This window comes from Asterias amurensis, chromosome 6, assembly GCF_032118995.1.
Source record: "Asterias amurensis chromosome 6, ASM3211899v1".
Classification (NCBI taxonomy): domain Eukaryota; kingdom Metazoa; phylum Echinodermata; class Asteroidea; order Forcipulatida; family Asteriidae; genus Asterias; species Asterias amurensis.
The window spans coordinates 7407245-7429907 of record NC_092653.1 but is presented as its reverse complement, the minus strand read 5'-3'; the positions used below and the strand labels follow the sequence as shown (position 1 = coordinate 7429907).

Here is a 22663-nt window from a genome sequence, read left to right as displayed (position 1 = left end):
CTGGTCTTATATAGCGCTTTATCACACACGTAGGGGCGTCAATTCAATTAGTTCTATTCGTCCCAGTGTAAAAAGTGAAATTTTGCTGTATATTCACACACCTCAGCATAGAGGATTATTTAAGACAATCTGTATGTTTTCAAGAATTTGGTTTGCATTTTAAGTCAATGGAATGTTAAATGAAATGTTGATTGTTTATTTTTAACAGCTTGAATGCAGCGAGGAGCTTGGAGATCTCGTCAAGGCCCACGACCCAACCGTTGCGTTGTCCGTCTACCTTAGAGCTAATGTTCCAAACAAAGTACGTTTACACAATCGATTGGAAGGTTTCAAATAGTTGGTCAACTCTCAGGAAATTGTGATCAAAAGTAGGGAATTTGTAATGATGCTTGAGAGACGACGAGGAAGGAAGGTTCGGTTTTAGATCTGGGGGGAAAACCCCAGAGAATTACTCCAGGGAAAATCCATGCAGTCTGGTAGGGACAGAAAACCCAATCCACGTTGTGCGCCGGCGTCAATCGAACCGGGGTCCTAGAGGTGGAAGGCTTGGGATGATGCCACTACGACCACCAGACCCTTTCTGGAATGCCATCCTCTTAACTCGTTTCCCCTTTCTTCCAGGTGATTCAATGCTTTGCAGAGACTGGTCAGTTCAGTAAGATTGTCCTGTACGCCAAGAAGGTCGGCTACACTCCGGACTACGTCTTCCTCCTGCGCAGCGTGATGCGTATCAATCCAGAGCAGGGATCCGGCTTCGCCCAGATGCTTGTCCAGGATGAGGAACCGCTGGCCGATATCAACCAGGTAGGTTTCATTTTCATTTCATTTTATTAGCATAACATTTCGTGGCCCACAGGCCGAATTGGATGTGATTTAAAATCAGTGTAATAGCAACAAATAGTAAAAACATTAAGAAACTTACAAGTATGATTAGAACACGTAAAAAAAAAAACAGGGTCAATATCAACAGCCCTATTTCATGAAGCTGCCTAAGCACAAAAAGTAGCTAAGCATACAAAATTATGCTTACCAGAATAAGGTTACCAGCTAAGCTAAAATGTCACATGAAAAATTTGTGACTGGTATCCTTCTCATTTCTGCTTAGCAGACAATTGTTAAGCAATGTTTCTTGATTGAAAGGTATTGCGCACTAGAAGTTTTCAATTTTATTTATTGTTTCTTGAATGCTCAAAATTTCCTCTCCCTTGCTTCAGATCGTGGACGTCTTCATGGAGCAGAACATGGTCCAGCAGTGCACCTCTTTCCTCCTGGACGCCCTCAAGAACAACCGCCCGTCTGAGGGTCACCTCCAGACCCGCCTCTTGGAAATGAATCTTATGTCGGCCCCGCAGGTTGCCGACGCCATCCTTGGCAACCAGATGTTTACCCACTACGATCGGGCACACGTTGCCTCACTGTGTGAGAAGGCTGGACTCCTGCAGAGGGTGAGTGCTAAACATTGATTTGTGATAAACACTGTACACTCAGTGCTTTGCGCACATTGGTGTGGGATGAAAAAACAGTAGTTATAAAGATCAGTAGAGTCTTTTTATGCGAGTCATTGAAAAAAAAGTTACAATTACAATTTGTATTGCTTGTTGATAATTTGTTGCATTGGTTCATGTGTGAAAATAAAAACGAAAGTCAATTTGAAAAAAGTTACTTTCATTTTGTGATTGATTTAGTATGCAATTCAGTACATGCTAACACTCTATTTTTTTAAATCCATGAAATAGTGACTTTTATGTGTTTTTTTGTCTTTAATAAGTAACATTTATTTATCATTTTATTTTTGCAGGCCCTTGAGCACTACACTGACTTGTACGACATCAAGAGAGCAGTGGTTAATACTCACATGTTGAACCCAGAGGTAAGGACAAGAAACCAACTTGAACTTGTAACTTTGCATGTCATAGTGCGTCACGGTTGAGCTGTCTATTGCATCGGACTCCATCAATGGCAATAATTAAGCAGACAATTTGGCTTAACAAGTTTCTGCTAACCCAAAATTGGCAGGATACCAGTCAGACAGTACATGCGAATTGGCATTTTGGATGGTAACCATATTCTGGTTAGCAAAACTTGGTTGTACTTAACTACTTTTTGTGCTTTTAAAAGCAGCTGTATGAAGTTTGGCCCTGATCTTGACTCTTGTGTCTTTGAGCAACTCACTTGACCATAATTGCTTCTCTTCACACGGGTGTGTAAATGGGAAGCTGAGGGGATGTTTGTGTGATCTATAGCTTGTTTTTGTGCTATACAACGATTCAAATATCTCCTAGAGTAAAATCCGCATGGTCTGTCAGACAAATGCTGCTCCTTGTTTAGTGGGGCACTGTTTCGTAAACATACCAACATCTTCCTGCTTGGACAGGACTAGTCCTTTGTTAGTTAATATCTGATATCAAACAAAAGACAAAAAAAAGACAAAAATGTACAATCTCATTAAAATTAATGCAGTGTGGCATTAAAAAGATTGGTTTTATCTCAGATTTAAAAGAGGCGCTGTATCTTATTAAAGCTATTGGACACTTTCGGTAAACAGTATTGTCCAAAGGCCCACACTACGTGTATCACAACTTGTATATAAAATAACAAACCTGTGAAAATTTAGGCTCAATCGGTCATCGGAGTTGGGGAAAAAAAGGGGGGGGGAAACCCACCCTTGTTTCCACACGTTTCGCCGTGTCATGACATGTGTTTTAAACAAATCCATAATTCTCGATAACGAGAATAGATCATTGTGATAATATTTTCACAAAAAGGAAAGCATTTCATGGAATAGTATTTCAAGAGAAGTCTTTCACCATTACCTTCTGTAAACCCTGTAAGTTATTTGTAAATCTGTGAACTTTTTTTTGTTTTCTTTGTATAATGGCTTTTAATAATACAGCTGCTCTGACAAATCAAAATGAAGTTAATTTCTGTTTTACCCTTACACCTGACACTCAGTACTTTCTTGGTTTCTGTGAAGAAAAAAAAAATCACAGACATACATGGGAGGGAAACGAACCCTCGACCGTCGCAATGAATTCAAGAGCAGTGTCTTACCTATATTTCCTCTTGCAGTGGTTGGTCAACTACTTCGGCTCCCTCTCCGTGGAGGATTCTCTGGAGTGCCTGAAGGGCATGCTGTCAGCGAACATCCGTCAGAATCTACAGATCTGCGTTCAGGTGGCCACCAAGTACCATGAGCAGCTCTCCACTAACTCCCTCATTGACATCTTTGAGTCCTTCAAGAGCTACGAGGGATTGTTCTACTTCCTGGGCTCCATTGTCAACTTCAGTCAGGATGCTGATGTTCACTTCAAGTATATCCAGGTAACAGTTGGGGTTGGGAAAGAACAGTGGTTTCAAGACGCTGGACAACTTTGGAATTGTCAAAGACCAGTGTTCTCACTTGGTGTATCTCAGCAAATGCACAAAATAACAAACCTGTGAAAATTTGAGCTCCATTGGTCATCAAAGATGCGAGACAATAATGGAAGAAAAAACACCCTTGCCCCACGAAGCTGTGTGCTTTCAGATGCTTGATTTTTGGACCTCAAAATCTAATTCTTATGTATCTAAATCAAATTCAAATACTTAGTGCAAAATTACTTCTTTCTCAAAAACTATGTTACTTCAGAGGGAGCCGTTTCGCACAATGTTTTATAGTATAAACAGCTCTCCGTTGCTTGTTTCCAAGTAAGTTTTTATGCTTACAATTATCTTGAGTAATTACCAATAGTGTCCAGTGCCTTTAAATATGAGAGGTCATTGATTGGGGAATGTCACACTGACACAAAACGGGTGACAGAATCATGTCCACATGAAATACTGTCAAACCAGACAAAAGCAACACAAGCAAGCAATAGAAAAACAAAAAGTAAGTAGGCTCTATGCAAAAAAATCAGCGATAAGTACGAAAACATAATTTATATATAAGTTAATAAATAAGTGAACAAGAAAAAAAATATAAAATAAAAAATGCTCTGTTTGTTTGATTTCAACAATTAACCCTCTGTTTGCTTTTATCCCCTATCGGTAGGCTGCCTGCAAGACCGGTCAGATCAAGGAGGTAGAGCGTATATGCCGTGAGAGCAACTGCTACGACCCGGACCGTGTCAAAAACTTCCTGAAGGAGGCCAAGCTGACCGATCAGCTGCCCCTCATCATCGTCTGTGACCGCTTTGACTTTGTCCACGACCTTGTTCTGTATTTGTACCGTAACAACCTGCAGAAGTACATTGAGATCTATGTACAGAAGGTGAGTTGGTGTTACTTATACTATTATTTTGTTCTGCATTAAAATAAAGCAAATAAAAAAAATACATATTATGTTGTTAGTTCTGAAGTGTTTCTGGGTTGTTTTTTTTCTTCTCCAGAATACCATCCACACATAGGGTTGGTATTTGCTTTGTCGTAATGAAAATATTATTATATTGATAGACTTGAAGTCTACATTTAAATTTGTTTCTGGTTGTGTAGCTAAGGACTCTAAGAAAACTGAACTTAATCAGTGTACTAAACAATAAACCATTGGAGAGAAGACAAGGAGTGAAGTTTAAGTTTAAGAGATGGGAGGAAAACCCAGGAGAATTATGCTGGGAAATTTCTTGCAGACTGAAAACTCAATCGCATAGTGCCCTAGCATGATTCGACCTAGGGTCCAAGAGAAGGAAAGATACCACTACACCAACCTGTTTCTGTTTCTGTATATTGACCATCTGCTGCTGCAAATGTCTTGTCTCCTCCTAGGTGAACCCTTCTCGTCTCCCGGTGGTCATTGGTGGTCTCCTTGATGTGGATTGCTCTGAAGACGTCATCAAGAGTCTCATCATGGTGGTCAGGGGACAGTTCTCAACTGATGAGCTTGTTGAGGAGGTCGAGAAGCGAAACAGGTAATAGGGAAAAAAGGGAATGTGAAATCTGAATCTATTTCTGTTCAATTCACTTCTAATTAGAGTTTGTTAATAGAAGTTAAATTTGCATCAGGGGGAAAGCGCATTACTTCCTCTAGCTTCTAGGTAATCTCGGTGGACTATTTGGTAAGCCATCTACCTTAGATTGGCAAAGGTCGAGGGGTCAAATCCCACCCAAGAAATATGCCTGTTGTTTGAAGGAGATGTTTGTGTGATCTATAGCTTGTCTTTGTGCTATACAACGATTCAAATATCTCCGAGAGTAAAATCCGCATGGTCTGTCAGACAAATGCTGCTCCTTGTTTAGTGGGGCACTGTTTCGTAAACATACCAACATCTTTCTGCTTGGACAGGACTAGTCCTTAATTTCATTAATATCTGTCATTGCAGTTGACTTTGTTCCGTAAGATTGATTTTCTTGTGTTACTTTATGTTGTCAGATTGAAACTGCTTCTCCCATGGCTAGAGACTCGCATCCACGAGGGAAGTGTGGAGCCAGCTACCCACAATGCATTGGCCAAGATCTATATCGACAGCAACAACAATCCAGAGAGATTCTTAAGGTGAGGTGATCGACATCGAGAAATAATCTTTCTTAAATGCTCTGTTGGGCTTTGTGATTCAGTATTTTCTTCTTCTTTTCGATACCTTGTGGTTTGAAGGAGATGTTTGTGTGATCTATAGCTTGTCTTTGTGCTATACAACGATTCAAATATCTCCAAGAGTAAGTTCCGCCTGGTCTGTCAGACAAATGCTGCTCCTTGTTTAGTGGGGCACTGTTTCGTAAACAAACCAACATCTTAGAAATAGTCCTTAGTTTTGTTAATATCCAAGTCGGTTAACCCTAGGTGGAGCGCAGAACGCAGACCGCGCAATGAGAGCACTTTACACTTGTTCTGAAAACCTTAGGTATCCGAATTTATTCATGATGAAAAGACCGCAGAGGTTTTTGGTCATCATTCAGCTCCCAAAGTAACCCCTCCCTTGGTTTCATTCTTTCCCCATCGACAGAGAGAACCAGTACTACGACAGCCGTGTCGTTGGTAAATACTGCGAGAAGCGCGACCCCCACCTGGCCTGCGTGTCCTACGAGCGAGGGCAATGTGACCGGGAGTTGATCAATGTCTGCAACGAGAACTCCCTCTTCAAGAGCGAGTCACGTTACCTTGTGCGTCGTCGGGACCAGGAGCTGTGGGCTGAGGTTCTTCAGGAGTCCAACCCCTACAGGAGGCAGTTGATTGACCAGGTAAGGAAGGCCTGTGGTTTCCCACAGTTTTCTTATTAGAGAATTGTTGCTGTTAAATTTTCTGAGTCTCTGAAGATTGTGAGTAGATGTTAAATTTGCATCAGGGATAAATGATGTAACTGTTGTTTTACCCATACACTGTTGATTGTGAAGCACTGTACGTGCAGCCGTCGATTTCACAAAACTCTTCCTAACTTAAGACTAATCTTAGGACTTAAGACGAGTCCCAACCCTGCACTGATAGCATGCAGACCTTAAGATTAATCCTAAGTTAGGACGAGTTACTCGTCCTAACTCTAGATAAGACGAGTCCTAACTCTTTTTTTTTCAAATCGGCTGCAGGACTCATTTGCCCTACCTCATGGAGACCATGGACAACACTTAAAAGGGAAAATAAAAGGTCCCCATGTGGGAATGCTAAAGAAATTTTATGTACAAATTCTATGAGAAACTGTTAAATGCGGGAACAAAGGAAAGAACAAATAGAGTACTCCACAAGGCTGCATTTTTGAGAATGTCTGTACTTTACCGAGTTCTGTGGGAAAAATACGTGTTGATGTTTTTTGTTGTTTTTTTTGTGTTTTTTTACAAGATTTGGGAAAGTACTGAGTATACAGTACTTAACATTTATCAGTATATGGGTACAACCAAATAATATCTCTACAGAAATGTTTAAATAATATAAGTTCTTACTCTTTTAATTAAAGCGTCAGTTGATTAAAGAAAAATTTAGCGCTTCTGCATCCCATATCCAATGAAGGCCAAGTCGAATATGGGATGCCCTGTGGTGGTTTAAAGGAGATGTTTGTGTGATCTATAGCTTGTCTTTGTGCTATACAACGATACAAAGATCTCCAAGAGAAAAATCCGCCTGGTCTGTCAGACAAATGCTGCTCCTTGATTAGTGGGGTACTGTTTCGTAAACAAACCAACATATTCCTGCTCAGACAGGAAAGTTCCTGTGTGGTGTTAATATCTGATGTCAAATGGCTAATGTATCAAAGTCAAGGCTTGAATTTGGGAATAAATTGCACAAAACTGCAAGTCTTGTTTCCATGGGTCGACAAATCAGAATGGAGGATTCAAGTTTGTTTGAAGATAATTCTAAAGCATATTTGAAGTGCATATCACTGCTATCCTTTTGCGCTTTTAGATATAGAAAAGGAGACGGGAGAAATAAAAAATCAGAACAAAAACATCACCAACTGAAAGGAATTATAATTGTGTCACGTGGAATAACTCTCACAGAATCTGCAGATCAAAGTGTAGTGAATGACAAGTTGAGTTATTCATGTGACGTTTTAAAATTATTCAAAGAACAGCTTGAACAGCAGGTATCTCATGAAAAGTTCACGACTGCTTGATGGATAATATATTTTACCTCTTTGAATTATTTATGTATGACAGATTGTGCAGACAGCCCTAACAGAATCAAAGTGTAGTAAATGAAAAGTTGAATTATTCATGTGACCTATTAAATTATTCATATAACAGCTTGAACATCAGGTATCTCATGAATTATTTACACATGCTTTATGAATATTCATGTTTGACAGATTGTGCAGACAGCATTGACAGAGACCCAGGATGCTGATGATATCTCAGTGACAGTAAAAGCTTTCATGACGGCTGACCTGCCAAATGAGCTCATTGAACTGCTGGAGAAGATTGTGCTGGAAAATTCCGTTTTCAGTGATCATAGGTGAGGAACGGTTAAAAGCAATCAACTGTAAAATGCTTAAAAAACCAAAATGTGCTGGAGGGTTTTATTTACAAAAGCCCAGCCAACTTCAAGATTCCTATAATACGTTTTAATGTATTTTGCTTGTATTTGTTTCTTCTAAATAATGATAGTTGAATAAAGTAAAGCAAAATAGGGAAACTGCCAACATCAGGGCTAGATAGCTCGGTTGGCAGAGAGAGGTCGCAGTTTCCAAGTCCTGCTCAAGTCAATTGGTAAGGGGCACTTCTATTAGGAAAATGTAAATTTTGATTAGAACTTTGCGAAGGGCACCACGGTCAAAGCACAGGGCACCACGGCAATTGCTGTGGGTGCCGTGGGTTATTTTTAGGCCTTTAGTGTTACTTTTCATCAATCTTTTTTTGTTAAGTAAAAAAACAAATATTTTATTATCATATCTGACCTTCCATAGTTAGTTTCCTTCCCTTTTCAAAAGTCCCTGGAATGGGGTAAATGTTAGATATACTTATCCATGTTCAAGAAATGGAACAATAATGATAAATGACGATTTGATTCTTTATTCCAGAAACCTTCAGAATCTGTTGATCCTGACGGCCATCAAAGCGGACAGGACCCGCGTAATGGAGTACATCAACCGCCTGGATAACTACGACGCCCCGGACATTGCAAATATTGCCATCGGCAGCGAGCTGTACGAGGAAGCATTTGCTATATTCAAGAAGTTTGACGTTAACACTTCCGCTATTCAGGTATGTTAGTAAACCGTCTAAGGGTCAAATGTTACAGAGCTGTTATAAGCACATGAAGAAGCTCAGCACAATAACATATATGCTTACCAGAATACAGTTACCAGCCAAAATACCATGAATGTCACATGTATCTTTTGTGACTGGTATCCTTTTAGGGGCTCATTTCATAAAGCTGTTAACCAGAAAATACTGCTTAAACATTTCTTTGTGAAGCATAAAATGAGTGGGGTACCAGTCGCAACAGTGTAGACTTAATGGAATATTGGCTGATAACCTGTTTTTGCTAAGCAAGATTTTCTGTACTAAGCAGGTTTTTTTTGTGCTTACAGGCTTTATGGTATTGGGCACTGCTTAACAGGAGAAAGAAACCCACTTTCGATTGACCATAAACCTGTTGTAATTTCCAGAGGAATGTTGCCGTGTGCAATGATGACAAGTGAGATTTTTCAGACTAGAGTCTCTGAGTCTAACAGGCGTTGTTGAGACAGTCTCATATTTATCTGAGCCACTATTACACTATGAAATTACCGGATGTTGAAATTGCAATCAATGTTGACACCTGTTTTTGAAAAACACTGAAGTTGCAAACCTTTGTACCTCTGCTTAGGTCTTGATTGAGCATATATGCAACCTGGACCGTGCGTACGAGTTTGCAGAGCGTTGCAATGAGCCCTCAGTATGGAGCCAGCTGGCCATGGCACAGATGAAGAGTGGTCTTGTGAAAGAGGCCATTGACTCGTACATCAAGGCCGACGACCCTTCAACTTACACCGAGGTCGTTGACGCATCAACTGCATCAGGTAAGACAAAATATTGCCATTTCATTTCACTTATTCTGTTTGTGAAGCCAAGGACTCTCTAGAAAAAGTGAACTTGATCACTGTACTAGCCAAAAGCTCAATGAAGATAAGACATGGTAGGAAGTTTCAGTTTTAGATTTGTGAGGAAAATCTCAGAGGATTATTACTGGGAAAACCCGCGTTGTAAGGTAGCGACTGAAAACCCAATCCACAACGTGTCCCCGGCATGATTCAAACTGGTATGATCATTACAATTATGATGACCTTATAGCACTCTTATTGTGCTCATTGGTTGTTTGAATTGTTGAACGGTTATTTAATAATCACTGCTATTCTGCATGATTTGTTGCGCTTGTTTTAATTTCTATACCTCAAAGTCCCCTATCCAGGTTTTTGATTATATGAAAGTTTACAATTAAGATATTTTTTCTGATTACTAATTAATACTATTTGTGGCTCACTCAGGTAACTGGGAGGACTTGGTACGCTATCTGCAGATGGCTCGTAAGAAGGCCAGAGATTCCTTCGTGGAGACGGAGCTCATCTTTGCATTCGCAAAGACGAAGCGTCTCGCCGATCTGGAAGAGTTCATCTCTGGACCCAACCACGCTCAGATCCAACAGGTAAGTGGTAGTAGATTCTAAACACAGAGATTCTCTTCAAAACGCAGTATTATAATATATATTTTATTCTTTGAAGATTTCCTTCGATCTTTAATAATAATAATAGGCATTTGTAATTCGCCATCAATCCTAAGAGGTGTTCAAGGCGCAGCAGAGACAATGTAAACAAAACAATACATGTTCGTATCCAATGAAAAGAAAGCAAAATAACAAGTAAGGAAAACATAACCGTGGAAGGCAAAAAAACTATAAATTCCAGAAATACATCTTGAAAAGGTGAGTTTTCACAGCAACTTGTGTACATCGTTAGTTTTACAAATAATTTGATGGATTTTGGTTCCAGAGAGAAGATCCAGCATGTGCGAATGAATGTTCTCTTCATAAGGTTTTCAGCCACTAAATGCTGCATTGGTTCATTGTGGAGGAGGCATTGTCACAACAAACTGAGATATTCCTTATGCATTGTTCTTGTCTGTGTTTGTAGGTTGGTGACCGATGTTACAATGAAGGCATGTACGAGGCGGCCAAGCTATTGTACAACAATGTCTCCAACTTTGCCCGTCTGGCCTCCACCCTTGTTCACCTCGGGGAGTACCAGAACGCCGTGGACAGCGCCAGAAAGGCCAACAGCACACGAACATGGAAGGAGGTAAGCCGACCTTGTTCCATTTGTTTTTAGCTTAGCAGAAAAATTGTAAGCATAATTTTCTTCTGAAGCGGCTCTAAAAAAAATTGGCCACAGTCTCTTAAGAAATAATTTCATCAGTTTTTTTTTTAGACATTTGAAAAGAGATTAATCTTTGGTTTAATGCTTTTAAAACCCCACGTTGATACTACCTTTGGTATAAAAGTTCTGAAAGTTGAAATACTAAGTAATGTGAGAGAATATAACTGAGAAAAGGGTGTTAAAGACAAGTTTTTTTATTGGAAATACATTCGCAGATTTTCTTTCTGTGCTAAGTTTAAACCCTTTTTGATGTTATTTATAAGGAAGGAAGTTGCCAATAATAAACTATATTTTGACAGTTAAATTTACAAAAAAAATACTGTTTAAAAGTTTCACCCCTGTTGGCCTGTTTTGGCTTGTTTCTCCATACTTAGGCCGTGTCCGAATTGGCGACTTTGGCTACAGCTACGGCTAGATCAGCGCGTCTGTCAGTGTCGAAGAATAGCAGACACGCGCGCCCTAGCCGTAGCTGTAGCCGAAGTCGCCAATTCGGACACGGCCTAATATTCCTGACAAACCAATCATTTAGCTTGATGGCATCACATTCGTACATTTTGATGATAATTAATCAATCTTATTTCCGTGCCACCAGGTCTGTTTCTCATGTGTTGATGGTGAGGAGTTCCGTCTAGCCCAGATGTGTGGTCTTCACATTGTGGTCCACGCTGACGAGTTGGAAGAACTCATCAACTACTACCAAGACAGAGGCTACTTTGAGGAGTTGATTCAGCTTCTTGAGGCTGCTCTAGGTAAGTTGGACCTTTTCTTAGGGGGAGGGGTGCGTACTTGCGATTTCTGCTTTTTATGGGCCCCCTCCACTTGCATTTTCAAGTGTTTTTAGAGGTGTTTTTGCTTTATGTTGTATAAATTTGTTTATTTATTATTTGCATATATAAAATAGTTGTTATTTCTATGTTTATGTTCCATTGTTTATCTTGTGTAATGGAAAGAAAATAAAGTGAATCTGGAAAACCAAAATCTCTGGCTGTGCTCCATGGTCATATTTATGGGTTGATGTGCCTGGCCGCTAAAGCCGCCCTTGCATGCCTGCGTCTCGAACACCTTGTTAGCTGCGTCCTTCGCATTTAAGGATGGTTAGCCTCCCAAATATTATTTTTGTTCAAATTATACAGTAGTTCAGAGTGTCTAACTATGAACTGCTTGTTTCTCTGTGTGTTCATTAGGTCTGGAGCGTGCTCACATGGGGATGTTCACTGAGCTGGCAATCCTCTACTCCAAGTACAAGCCCTCCAAGATGCGGGAACATCTGGAGCTGTTCTGGTCGAGGGTCAACATTCCAAAGGTAGGCAAAGCCAGTTCTTTAAAAAACCTTAAAGCAGGGATGTGATTTCTCTGGGTTTTTTTTAACATCTCAAGGAGAGTATCAACGAGAAAAGGGATCATGGGTTCCACCTGGGGGAAAACCCAACAATATCGCTCTAGTGAAGATGTCTGTTTTTGTCTGTTGTGTCCACTGTCTGTCTTGTCCTGTATGGCGTTCCCAAATCAAGCAAATCAAGTAAACTCTGCCCTATTCTTTCTATTATTGTATTCTGTTTCTATGTGAATCATCATTTTGTGTGATACCGCCACATGAGATATACGTGAAATGGTAATAAATGTTGTTGAATTGAATTGAATTGAAAATTAATTTGAAAATTTATTTGAAAATTTATTTGAAAATTTAAAATTTATTTGAAAATATAATTAGATGTCGTTACAGAATTTTTAAAAATTATTTAGCCAGGTTTTGAATCAATTTTCTTGATCCACACTCACAGGTGTTACGAGCAGCCGAGCATGCTCACCTATGGGCCGAGTTAGTGTTTCTGTACGACAAATATGAGGAGTTTGATAACGCCGTAGTCACGATGATGGCACACCCAACCGACGCCTGGAAGGAGGCACAGTTCAAAGACATCGTTACAAAGGTAAGTGGTGTGTCTCCTTAAACTTATGATTCACCTACAGGGTTCTCCTTATAAGGCGGTTTTGAGGGGCGTCCCGAGAGATGATATTATTGTACATTATCCATCAGGGGATCCAAGGCTGACAATTCTATGGATGTTGAAAGGAACTGTGCGTGGTAAAAGGCAAGACTGCCAATCGTAGAGCAGGATAGAAAAAATAATAACCGGATGCAAATTTGAAACTTTCAATCCCAGTAAAAGCTATCAGGTGATTGTGTACAAAGTGGGATTTTAGTTCAGGATTAGTGGTTTGCCCCAGTTTTCCGTGTATTGCACTGCACCTTGTAAACCCTTACGAGCAACACTTAAATGGGTCTCATAACCCAATAGGTGTTGTGATATGCCTTGGACTAATTAATTAATTAAAAATACTGACTTATGCATACACTGTAATGCATTATACGCACCTGCTTTTTAACAAGTTTTGCCTGTTTTGATTTGTATCAATTTCTGATCTTATTAGCATTTGTTTAGTTTAATATTGTGTAGTGTTTGTACCTTTTTATGTGCAGCGCCTTTGAGCAATTTATTAGATATGTGGCGCTGTATAAATGCTGTTTTTATTATTATTGTTATAGGTTGCAAACATAGAGCTTTACTACAAGAGTATCCAGTTTTACTTGGACTATAAACCCATGATGCTGAACGACCTTCTGACTGTGCTCATCCCACGTATGGACCACACCCGAGCCGTTAGTCTCTTCTCTAGGCTCGACCAACTACCGCTGGTCAAGCCATACCTGAGGCAGGTGCAGAACCACAACAACAAGGTGAGATAGTAAGACTGCTTGTTCATAAAGCCTGTAAGCACAAAAAAAGAATTGCTTAGCACAGGACAAACTTGCTAAACTTGTCTGTGAGCAACTCTAAACAAACCCAACACACAAGGATGCTATTCAACACAAGTATCATATCCCGCTAACAGGGCCCAATTTCATGAAGCGTGTAAGCACAAAAACCTGCTAAGCACAGGAAAATCTTGCTTAGCAGGAACAGATTACCACCCAACATTCCATGTTTGAAACTTTGATATGTCTTGATGCCTTAATAAAAAAAAATAGCAGCGATTGACCGTGATTTCTTCAATTTCATTTGAAATGAATTTCATATTTTGATATGTCTTGATGCCTAAAACCGGCAGAGATTTACTATAAGTTCTGCAATTTTACTTTAAATTAATTTCATATTTTGATATATCTCAACGTTTTTAGGCCATCAATGACGCCCTCAACGGTCTCCTCATCGACGAGGAAGATTACCAGGGACTCCGTACCTCAATCGACGCCTTCGACAACTTTGACAACATCGCCCTCGCCCAGCGTCTGGAGAAGCACGAGCTCCTGGAGTTCCGACGCATCGCCGCTTACCTGTACAAGAGAAACAACCGCTGGAAACAGGCTGTGGAGTTGTGCAAAAAGGACAAGCTTTACAGGGTATTTGAGTGTGAACGAAAACCCCACCCCTCCCATGCTCGTGTCTGTTACTGTGTGGCTTATTCAGAGGAAATTGGACGTAACTTTTGGGAATTTGGGGTTGATAGATGTCGGATGGGTTGGAATTTGGTTTTGGGGTTTTGGGGTGACAAGATTATTGGTCAAATTACTTCATCAGTTTGATGCCATTTTCATGCCCAGTTTCCTCTGGTGGTGATGCAGTGTTTTTGTCTTGCTCTCAAATTTCTGGCTGGCTTGGGTTCTTAGTTTTACTTCCATACCAATTCTCATATCATGTGAAATATCCCATTTATCATGTATTTTAATTAGCAATGGCGGTCCAATTTTCCATTAAGGTCATTCATAATTTTTAACCTTGTCATTAATTTATTTTTCCCAGACAGTTTGTTTGTGAATCTATGGGGTAAATTTGCCTTTTGCATATTATTTTTTCCTGGTGAATTTACCAGTTATATCCATTTTATAACAAACTCATTAGGTTTTGAACCTACAGCCGGTCAGAAATCAAAGATGTTGCATAAAATAGCAGTAGAACCAGACCATACCCTTAACTGTCACAACATTCTTTTCCGTAGTCATCTGCTGTTGCATGTAGCATGTGTAGAGAGCATGAGATTGAAAAATCTGCTATCAAAATCTTGCTTTTTATGTAAAACTAACACATTCGCTTTTAGATTTCCCTCCTACCCTTACCTAATAACTAACTAATCTATGGTCCCTGGGATTGCTTCCAAAAAAATGTGCATCATCTGGCAAGATGAAAACCGACATGGGCATGATCCTGTAATGCTTGCCCTTTGTGTGGTCTGCTACGTATTCCTGGCAACGCATCTTTGCTTGCATCCTTCCCTCCCCCTTATTTCTCCCCTAGTCCCCTCCCACCACCTTACCTCGCCTCCTGTCTGCATATGGTATGTATTTCTTGTATCTTTTCCAATGTATTTTCATCTACTGCGTCTTTGTTTGTTTGTGCTATGTATTTCTTGTATCTTTTCCAATGTATTGTCATCTACTGCGTCTTTGTTTGTTTGTGCTATGTATTTCTCATATCTTTTCCAATGTATTGTCATCTACTGTGTTTTTGTTTGTTTGTGCTGAACAAAAAGTTCAAAAGCAAAACCTTTGTTTTACGACCAATCTTTTCTGTTATGGTGCTATAAATAGATATGTTAAAAAAAGTGGTAGAAGCAAAAGTAAGCGTGTCTCTAAAACTTCAATGATTTTGAACTTTTCTTTTTCAATCGATAATTATTTGGTTGCACACACCCTTGTCCGGTATGCACTCTGCATTTTTATTACTTACATATATGTAAGGACTTTGTGACTAGATTTTTACATTTTGGCAAATTTGGCCATCATTTTTTTGTTCGATTTGTGTTTTTTGTTGTTGATATTTTTCAGGAGCAAAGGTTTTTTGCGTAGTTCGTTTAATTTTAAATTGCTCATCTTCCACGCCTTATTGGGCCATGGTTAGGTATAGGTTTAATTTAGATTATCATCGGCATGTACTGTGTACTTTAGAGCAGTTCAAAATAAGTTTCTATAGCTAGGCCTAGAATTTCATCATTGAGAGGGCAAGGCCATTTTTATTTTTGTGAAGGGCACTTCCATTGGAAATAACTTGAATGACTCTGGGAAACCTTTGAAGAGGGGTAACAAGACCAGGGCAAGACCAGAGTTGCAAACCTCCTGCAGAAATTCCCCTGAAAATAAACAAATGTTTTCATGTTCTGATGAACAAGCTTGACAGTCTCAATGTAATGGCACTTTTCCCCTCTATTAGTATGATGTTAAATGTAATTCTTAAGCATCTTCCTGTATGTTGTTCAAAAAGTACCTGATTGCAAGATGCAAATCATGGCAGCTCTTTTCCATGTGATTTCATGCATTTACAGCTTACATTTATGCACAGCCACAATCGTGGGTACACTTTTTGTGACAAAGACACCAAATGAACAACATACAAATATTCAGTCACTCCTTGCTGATCTTGTATTTCAAAAAGATCAAGTGCTTTGTTGTTCATAAATGACACAGCGATTGTTAAGTGATATTTAAATACCATTGAGGTAACTGCTACATTAGTGGTTTTCAGACTGTTGCTCATAAAATGGACAAAAGAAAAGTGAGTAACCACGATTGTTGCTGTGCACATTTACAAATCATATATGGAACAATTAAGAATTTTTGGACTGGGAAAAGACTGCGTGACACGAAACATGATTTAAACTGATTGTCTCTCTTCGCTTTAGGATGCCATGCAATACGCCGCTGAGTCGAGGGAAACAGAGACCGCCGAGGAGTTGATTGCCTGGTTCTTGGACCAAGGTCTCCACGAGTGCTTCAGTGCCTCTCTCTTCAACTGCTACGACCTCTTGCATCCGGACGTCATTCTAGAGCTGTCTTGGCGCCATAAGATCATGGACTTTGCTATGCCGTACATGGTGCAGGTCATGAGGGAATACCTCTCAAAGGTAAAGCAATGATTTGGTGTTTTTATTACAAGTACAAAAAATTACCCTTAAATCAAGTTCTTTTGGCTAAAGCCCAGTTCATACTTTCTGCAAATGTAAAGATATTTTGGTTACAAAATAATTGATACACGCTGTATTTTCAAATGTGACTCAAGAAAATTTGTTTACATTTGCAAGGCTTTAAGGCCCAGTCACACAGGCCCCGATAACGAGAACGATAAAAATGCACGCCCTCGATTGGTTGAATGAGCGTGGGCGTATTCTGCGTGGAGCATTTCAACCAATCGAGGGCGTGCATTTTTATCGTTCTCGTTATCGTTCTCGTTATCGGGGCCTGTGTGACCGGGCCTTTAGTCAAATACACAAATACTTTGTTTCTAAATTTGCCGTATATGTGGACCATTTTATCAAGATGCAAAACAAGTAAACATGTTTTTTCTTCTTTCTTTGTTGTTACTATGTTTATGTGTCTCGTCATTGATGCAAGAAAATTACACACAGGCCAATTTAAATAAGATGGAACTGTATATGTGATGCAAGACATTCCCTGATGATGAAAGCGCCCTCGTGAGGTCAAAAATGTGATCATTGGTTGTTACCCTTCCCTTCAATTGGTTACTTGTTTAATTTAAGGGTAATACCAATACCAGGTTTTTAACTATTACCAGGTTGATATACTGTTGCTTGTAACTATAAACAGGTTGATGAACTGTTAACTATAAACAGGTTGATAAACTGTTATTTTTTATCTATCACTAGGTTGATAAACTGGCAGCTTCAGAGAAGGAGAGATCCGAGGAGAGTGAATCAAATAAGAACCAACCCTTGGTGTACAGTAAGTCATCTCAATATCTAATCTGAAAAATACCTCCACCTATTAAATATCTGGTACACTCCAGCAGGTTGCCAGTTCACGTCTTGAGGAAAGTCTATTCTTGTGGCCCAATTTCTGCTTAAGCAGAAAATATTGCTTGACAAAGTTGTGCATGGGAAAAGAGCAGGATACCAGTCACAAATGGTACATGTGCCGTGGTAGTTTGGATGGTAACGCTATTCTGATAAGCAGAACTTGGGCGTACTTAGTTAATACTGTTTGTGCTTAGGCAGGTCTATGAGACTGGGCCTAGGTAAGCATGGTCATGTGACCAACTGTAAACCATTATGACTGTCTGGACTGTTTAGGGTATTTATCAATGGTAAGGTTTACACAACCCTAACTGGAACATTTGAAACTTTGTCTTGTGCGTTATGTAACGTGCGTAAAAGAACCAAGTGTACTTATCAAAACTAGACGGGGATTACCTTGATGTTTCTGGCTGGATTGGCAGCATATTGCTCCCTCTGAAGTAATGTAGTTTTAGAGAAAGAAGCAATTTTCCACGAACTAGATTTCGAGACCTCAGATTTAGAATTTGAGGTCTCGAAATCAACCATCTAAAAGCACACAACTGACAAGGGTGTTTTTTCTTTCATTATTATCTCGCAACTTCGACGACCGATTGAGCTCAAATTTTCACAGGTTTGTTTTTTTATTCATATGTTGAGATACATCAAGTGAGAAGACTGGTATTTAACAATTACCAATAGTGTCCACTGTCTTTAAGCGTCACTGATATGCACGCTTTATAAGAAGCCACTATTATTGTTATCGTTATTATTATTAACTGGAACATTTGAATGTTTCTTCTCCCCAGATGAACCCCAGCTGATGCTGACGGCCGGTCCAGGCATGATGATGGCCCCTCCCCAGATGCCCCCCATGGGTGTACCCGGAGCGGGTATGATGGGGGCGCAACCGGGCTACTACGGCATGTGAGAGTAGCGCTTACAGTAATTGAACTAGAGAGTCTCACAAAAGGGGGAAAGAATAACCCATTCAACCGCCACTTCTTAGTTCCTTGGAGAGGGGGAAAGCATTTGAGGGGGATACTGCAGCCAGGGGATGAGAATTAAATTTCTTGGTTTTCAAAAATTCTTTTTGATTTGTGAAATAAGATTACAAACTCAAATCACAAACTAGTGCTTTTTTAAATGAGTATTTAGTTTGCTTCAGTTTAAAAGTTGAGTGTGTTAATTCAATTCAGTTAATTTCAATCTAAGTGATGGTACAGTTGTCTTTGCTTTCATAAAATCTCAACCCCCCCCCCCCCTCTTTTTTAGAAGGCGATGTGAAGGTCGAGGCGGTTAGTTTTTCCCCCTATACTATTTTTGTTTGTCTGTCTGTAAATCCCTAGTATAGAGCTATATAATAATCTCTGGCATATTATTGGTTTGTTCACAAAGAGATGGGTTTCGTACCTTGAAGCTCAGGGGTGATCAGAAGTGGGTTTCATATCTTGAACCCAGGGGTGATCAGCTTTTTCCTCAAAGCCGCTGCTTTGCAAGTTTAATAACTTACTATAAGAGCAGCCAGATTGCAATGTTAAAGTGTATTATTGCAGCTGGTAAATGTTTTCTACACGGCAGATGTTATTCAAGTCTGGGGCTCTGAAGCGATTCCCTCCCATTCAACTAAAAATATATTGCAACAGTTTTTTGGCGATATTTTAGTTGATGAGGTAATGACACAGGTGCTTGCTGGTTAACCCTTATATGTGGATATTTTACATGGCTTCTGTTTGTGTGCAGCAAAAGCTGCTTTGATCATAATTATCACAATGGCGGAAGCAATTTAAGAGTATGCGCACCGAATAATTTGTAGAGGGCGCCCTCCGTAGAGAGCGGAGATAAAGCGGGTGCTCAGATCAATCCAACAAATCTGGCGGATTTCTACTCCAAGATAACCTGTGTATGCGTAGATTCTTTATGTTATCGTAGATTAGCGCTGCTTCGCAACTCTTTATATGTGTGTATATATATATATCTAAATTTAAGTCGCATTTTAGCCCCCGCCCCAACGCTTCCCATTCCTCATCCGTTATCGTCACACTGTACTCAAATGTGTTTGCGTGTTTATTGTATAGCTCTAGAGGGATCTTTTTTTCTTTCCTGACCAAGGAATTGAAAAAGTACAAGGAAAATGCACTGATTTTTTGAAAATTTGGTTGGGTGTGGCAGTTCAGGTTTTAGCCCCAGTGTGCTCAGCTGATGTTCCGGTAACTTGGAAATTGTTTTTTTTTTTCTGTGATAAGTTTATTTTTTTTAATTTTATTTTTTTGTGAGTGATTGGTGAGTTTCGTCATTCAGATGTCAGTTATTAGTCCAATTGTGTCTGTGCAGGTTATTAATAATAGGCTTTATAAAAAAAAAAAGGAGAAAAAATGTAAAAGAAAAAAAAAATATGTACCTAAATGTAATGAAATATATTGGGGTAATGTAATATATTATAACAAATACTGAATTGAAAAACACAATAGTCAAAGAAAAAAAAATTGTTTAAAAAAAATTATATAAAGGCAAGAATGAAAAATATGATAGTGTAGACTGTAGAGAACTGTAGTGGCTAGAAACAAATGTATTCATTTAGTGTAGAATAGAATAGATCCCTAACTGGTGTTTTTAATTGTGATTACGAATTGGTTCAAAATGTCAGAATCCAAATTGGATGCTTTGAGCTTTTAAGCCTGGTACCATTATATATTTTCTGTGTGGGAGTGATATTTTTGTATAGATCGAAGAAAAAAATAATTAAAGTCATTCCATCCATGCAAAGTGAGTAGGACCCAATTTCATAAAGCTGCTGAGCACTGATAAGATCTGCTTAGCATAAACAGGCTACCGGTCAAAATACTGTACAATGTTCCTGTAGATTATGACGGGTTCCTTTTGCTTAGCTGTTTTCATCTGGTAAGCAATATTTGCTGCTTAGCAGTTTTATAGATTGGGAAGTAAGTAGTGTAATGGTCAGTTTGATTGGTTAAGTGGAACATTCCTTAAACAGTGTTGTGGCTTTTTGTATCAGCCTATAAATATAGCACTATTGAAGTCTTGTAGTGTTTAGAGTGTTGGGGTTTATCATTTAGAGTCGGTCCATGTTCCACAATCACAAGGAAGGAGGGGTTAGAACTAGAGTGAAATTATTATTGAAATGTTTTATTGAAGCATGAGTGCAGGGGAATTCGTTATGGCGTTATAGGACAATGTTAACCGAATGAGAGGTTTAAATAAATTGTATTTTAGCCTGCCGTATGTATTGACGACTTTGGGACAATTGATTGAAAGAATTTGTCGGGATATCTACAAATAATTTTAGGATTTTTTTTATTTTACGAAACACCAATCACATAGGTCGGAGGTCAGCTGAGCACATTGAAGGGGTCAGGGGTCATGTTGATCCGATCATGATGTAGGATTTATTCCGAGAGTTAATTTCAAAATTGAATGGTAACGATGAGATTGACCGAGGCGTGTAGTTGGTAGATTTTTGTATTGTCTGATAAATTAGTCAAGTTAGCAAAGTTTAAACAAAGTTAATCGTTGTCATTGGCAACTGTGATGTCTCTCTCTGATGGTATCGGCCTTGTAACGTGGGAAGAACACACACCGAATTCTGTTTGGTGGGATTTCACTGGTTTATTCATATTATATTGAATATTAGGAAACAAACTAATGTATGTTCCTAAAAAAAAGGGGGAAAAGAAGAATACCAATTCTGAAAACATAAACTGTGTATTTCAGTGTATGAAGGTAATGTGACATTTTCTAAATCACAAGATACAATAATTGTAATAGACCTTTATCACCTTGATTTTACTCCATTTCAACTCATTGTAACCAAACTGAGGCTGGACGAAATAATAGTCTGGTGCCATGCGCAATGAATGTTAGCATTCTGGTGACGCAGTGATAAAGGTCTATTTGTAAATTAGACGGGGAATTTCCAATGCTGTACAGACTTGCTGCTTAAGCTTACTGCGCAGTCCGATTTCTGCTTTCAGTGTTCTTTGTGTTGCTGATTTTACATTGTTGTTTAAATCACAGACGAACGACCTCAAATTTATTATTTCTTAGCTAAGCGATTTTGTAGTAGGTACATTCAAAAACTCTATGGCAGAGGAGGAGCTAGTCTATTTAGATTTCAATCAAACTCTGTTTAATTTTAGCAGTTGAAGGTGTTTTGTTTTTAGAGAACCAATTAATACCGTAGTTGGCATGGTGTAAATTGCTGTACAATCACACTTAGAGAGTCAGTTGAATTTTGTTCTCAGATATGGGAGATCATCTTTCTTGTAATCACCCTCAAAGTTACACAAATTCTGTTTTAAAAAATGAGGTGCTTCAGTCCACTGTCATTTCATACATGAACATCTTATCAAAACATAACAGTGGCAGCAGATGTGTTTAAAAAGCAAAAATCCAAAGTTGTTAATAAACGTTAACATTGTTTGGCTGTAACATTAATAACCAAAAAAGCATATAGTTGTTACAACATTACAAAAGAATGTACTATAATATTCAGTTGTTAACCTAATGTTTTCAGTCACAATATATATTCAATGTATTAAAACAAATCTAAAGCACAGTTTCTAAAGGATTATTTAATTTAATTTAACCAAAAAAGCACCACCATCAGAGTGTAAATCACATAACTGTGTAGAGAGACCTTTGTCATATTGTGGCCATCTTTGTTTGGTTCCCTGTATACATACTGGCGATTAATGTGTGTTGCTCATACACAAGAAGGGACCAGACTAGTTTTCCCCTTCCAGCCTCATTATGGTGTGATGTATTTGTACGGTTTGGAGAACAATGACTACACCATGATATAAGTCTACACATTATCTATCTATCCGAACCCAATAGTAACACACATTAGTGTCGCTCATTTCAAAAGTAATCTCAATTTGTTGTTTTTTGTATAATGTTAGTTTGGAGAATTTGTCAATCTTGTGATTAATTTTTGAAGTATAATTTGTGCCAGATATTATTATATACAATTATCCAACTATTAAATGACTCATCTATGGGGTCAAAGAAAAAGTAAATTTTATTTAGTTCAGAGCTTTTGTTTTTAAGTTGTAGTTTCTAGTTTGTGGAAGACTGTTGTGTTAATCTTCATGCAAGGTGAAAGGTAC

General features: G+C 38.9%; 1 protein-coding gene across 1 annotated transcript in view; it reads left to right on the top strand.

The window, feature by feature from the left end:
* LOC139938795 (clathrin heavy chain 1) overlaps window positions 1-22573 on the top strand; it is a 46148-nt gene extending 23575 nt beyond the window's left edge. The window contains exons 9-30 of the mRNA XM_071934427.1: window positions 209-301; window positions 622-804; window positions 1215-1445; window positions 1799-1870; window positions 3070-3321; window positions 4031-4249; window positions 4741-4883; window positions 5345-5467; window positions 5916-6150; window positions 7707-7852; window positions 8418-8601; window positions 9209-9401; window positions 9867-10024; window positions 10509-10673; window positions 11344-11500; window positions 11936-12054; window positions 12533-12682; window positions 13300-13491; window positions 13933-14154; window positions 16428-16649; window positions 17409-17484; window positions 18344-22573. Of these exons, the coding sequence (XP_071790528.1) occupies window positions 209-301; window positions 622-804; window positions 1215-1445; window positions 1799-1870; window positions 3070-3321; window positions 4031-4249; window positions 4741-4883; window positions 5345-5467; window positions 5916-6150; window positions 7707-7852; window positions 8418-8601; window positions 9209-9401; window positions 9867-10024; window positions 10509-10673; window positions 11344-11500; window positions 11936-12054; window positions 12533-12682; window positions 13300-13491; window positions 13933-14154; window positions 16428-16649; window positions 17409-17484; window positions 18344-18465 (3657 nt within the window). The 3' untranslated portion in view covers window positions 18466-22573. The remainder of the gene's footprint in view (window positions 1-208; window positions 302-621; window positions 805-1214; window positions 1446-1798; window positions 1871-3069; window positions 3322-4030; window positions 4250-4740; window positions 4884-5344; window positions 5468-5915; window positions 6151-7706; window positions 7853-8417; window positions 8602-9208; window positions 9402-9866; window positions 10025-10508; window positions 10674-11343; window positions 11501-11935; window positions 12055-12532; window positions 12683-13299; window positions 13492-13932; window positions 14155-16427; window positions 16650-17408; window positions 17485-18343) is intronic.
* Window positions 22574-22663: the final 90 nt, after the last annotated feature.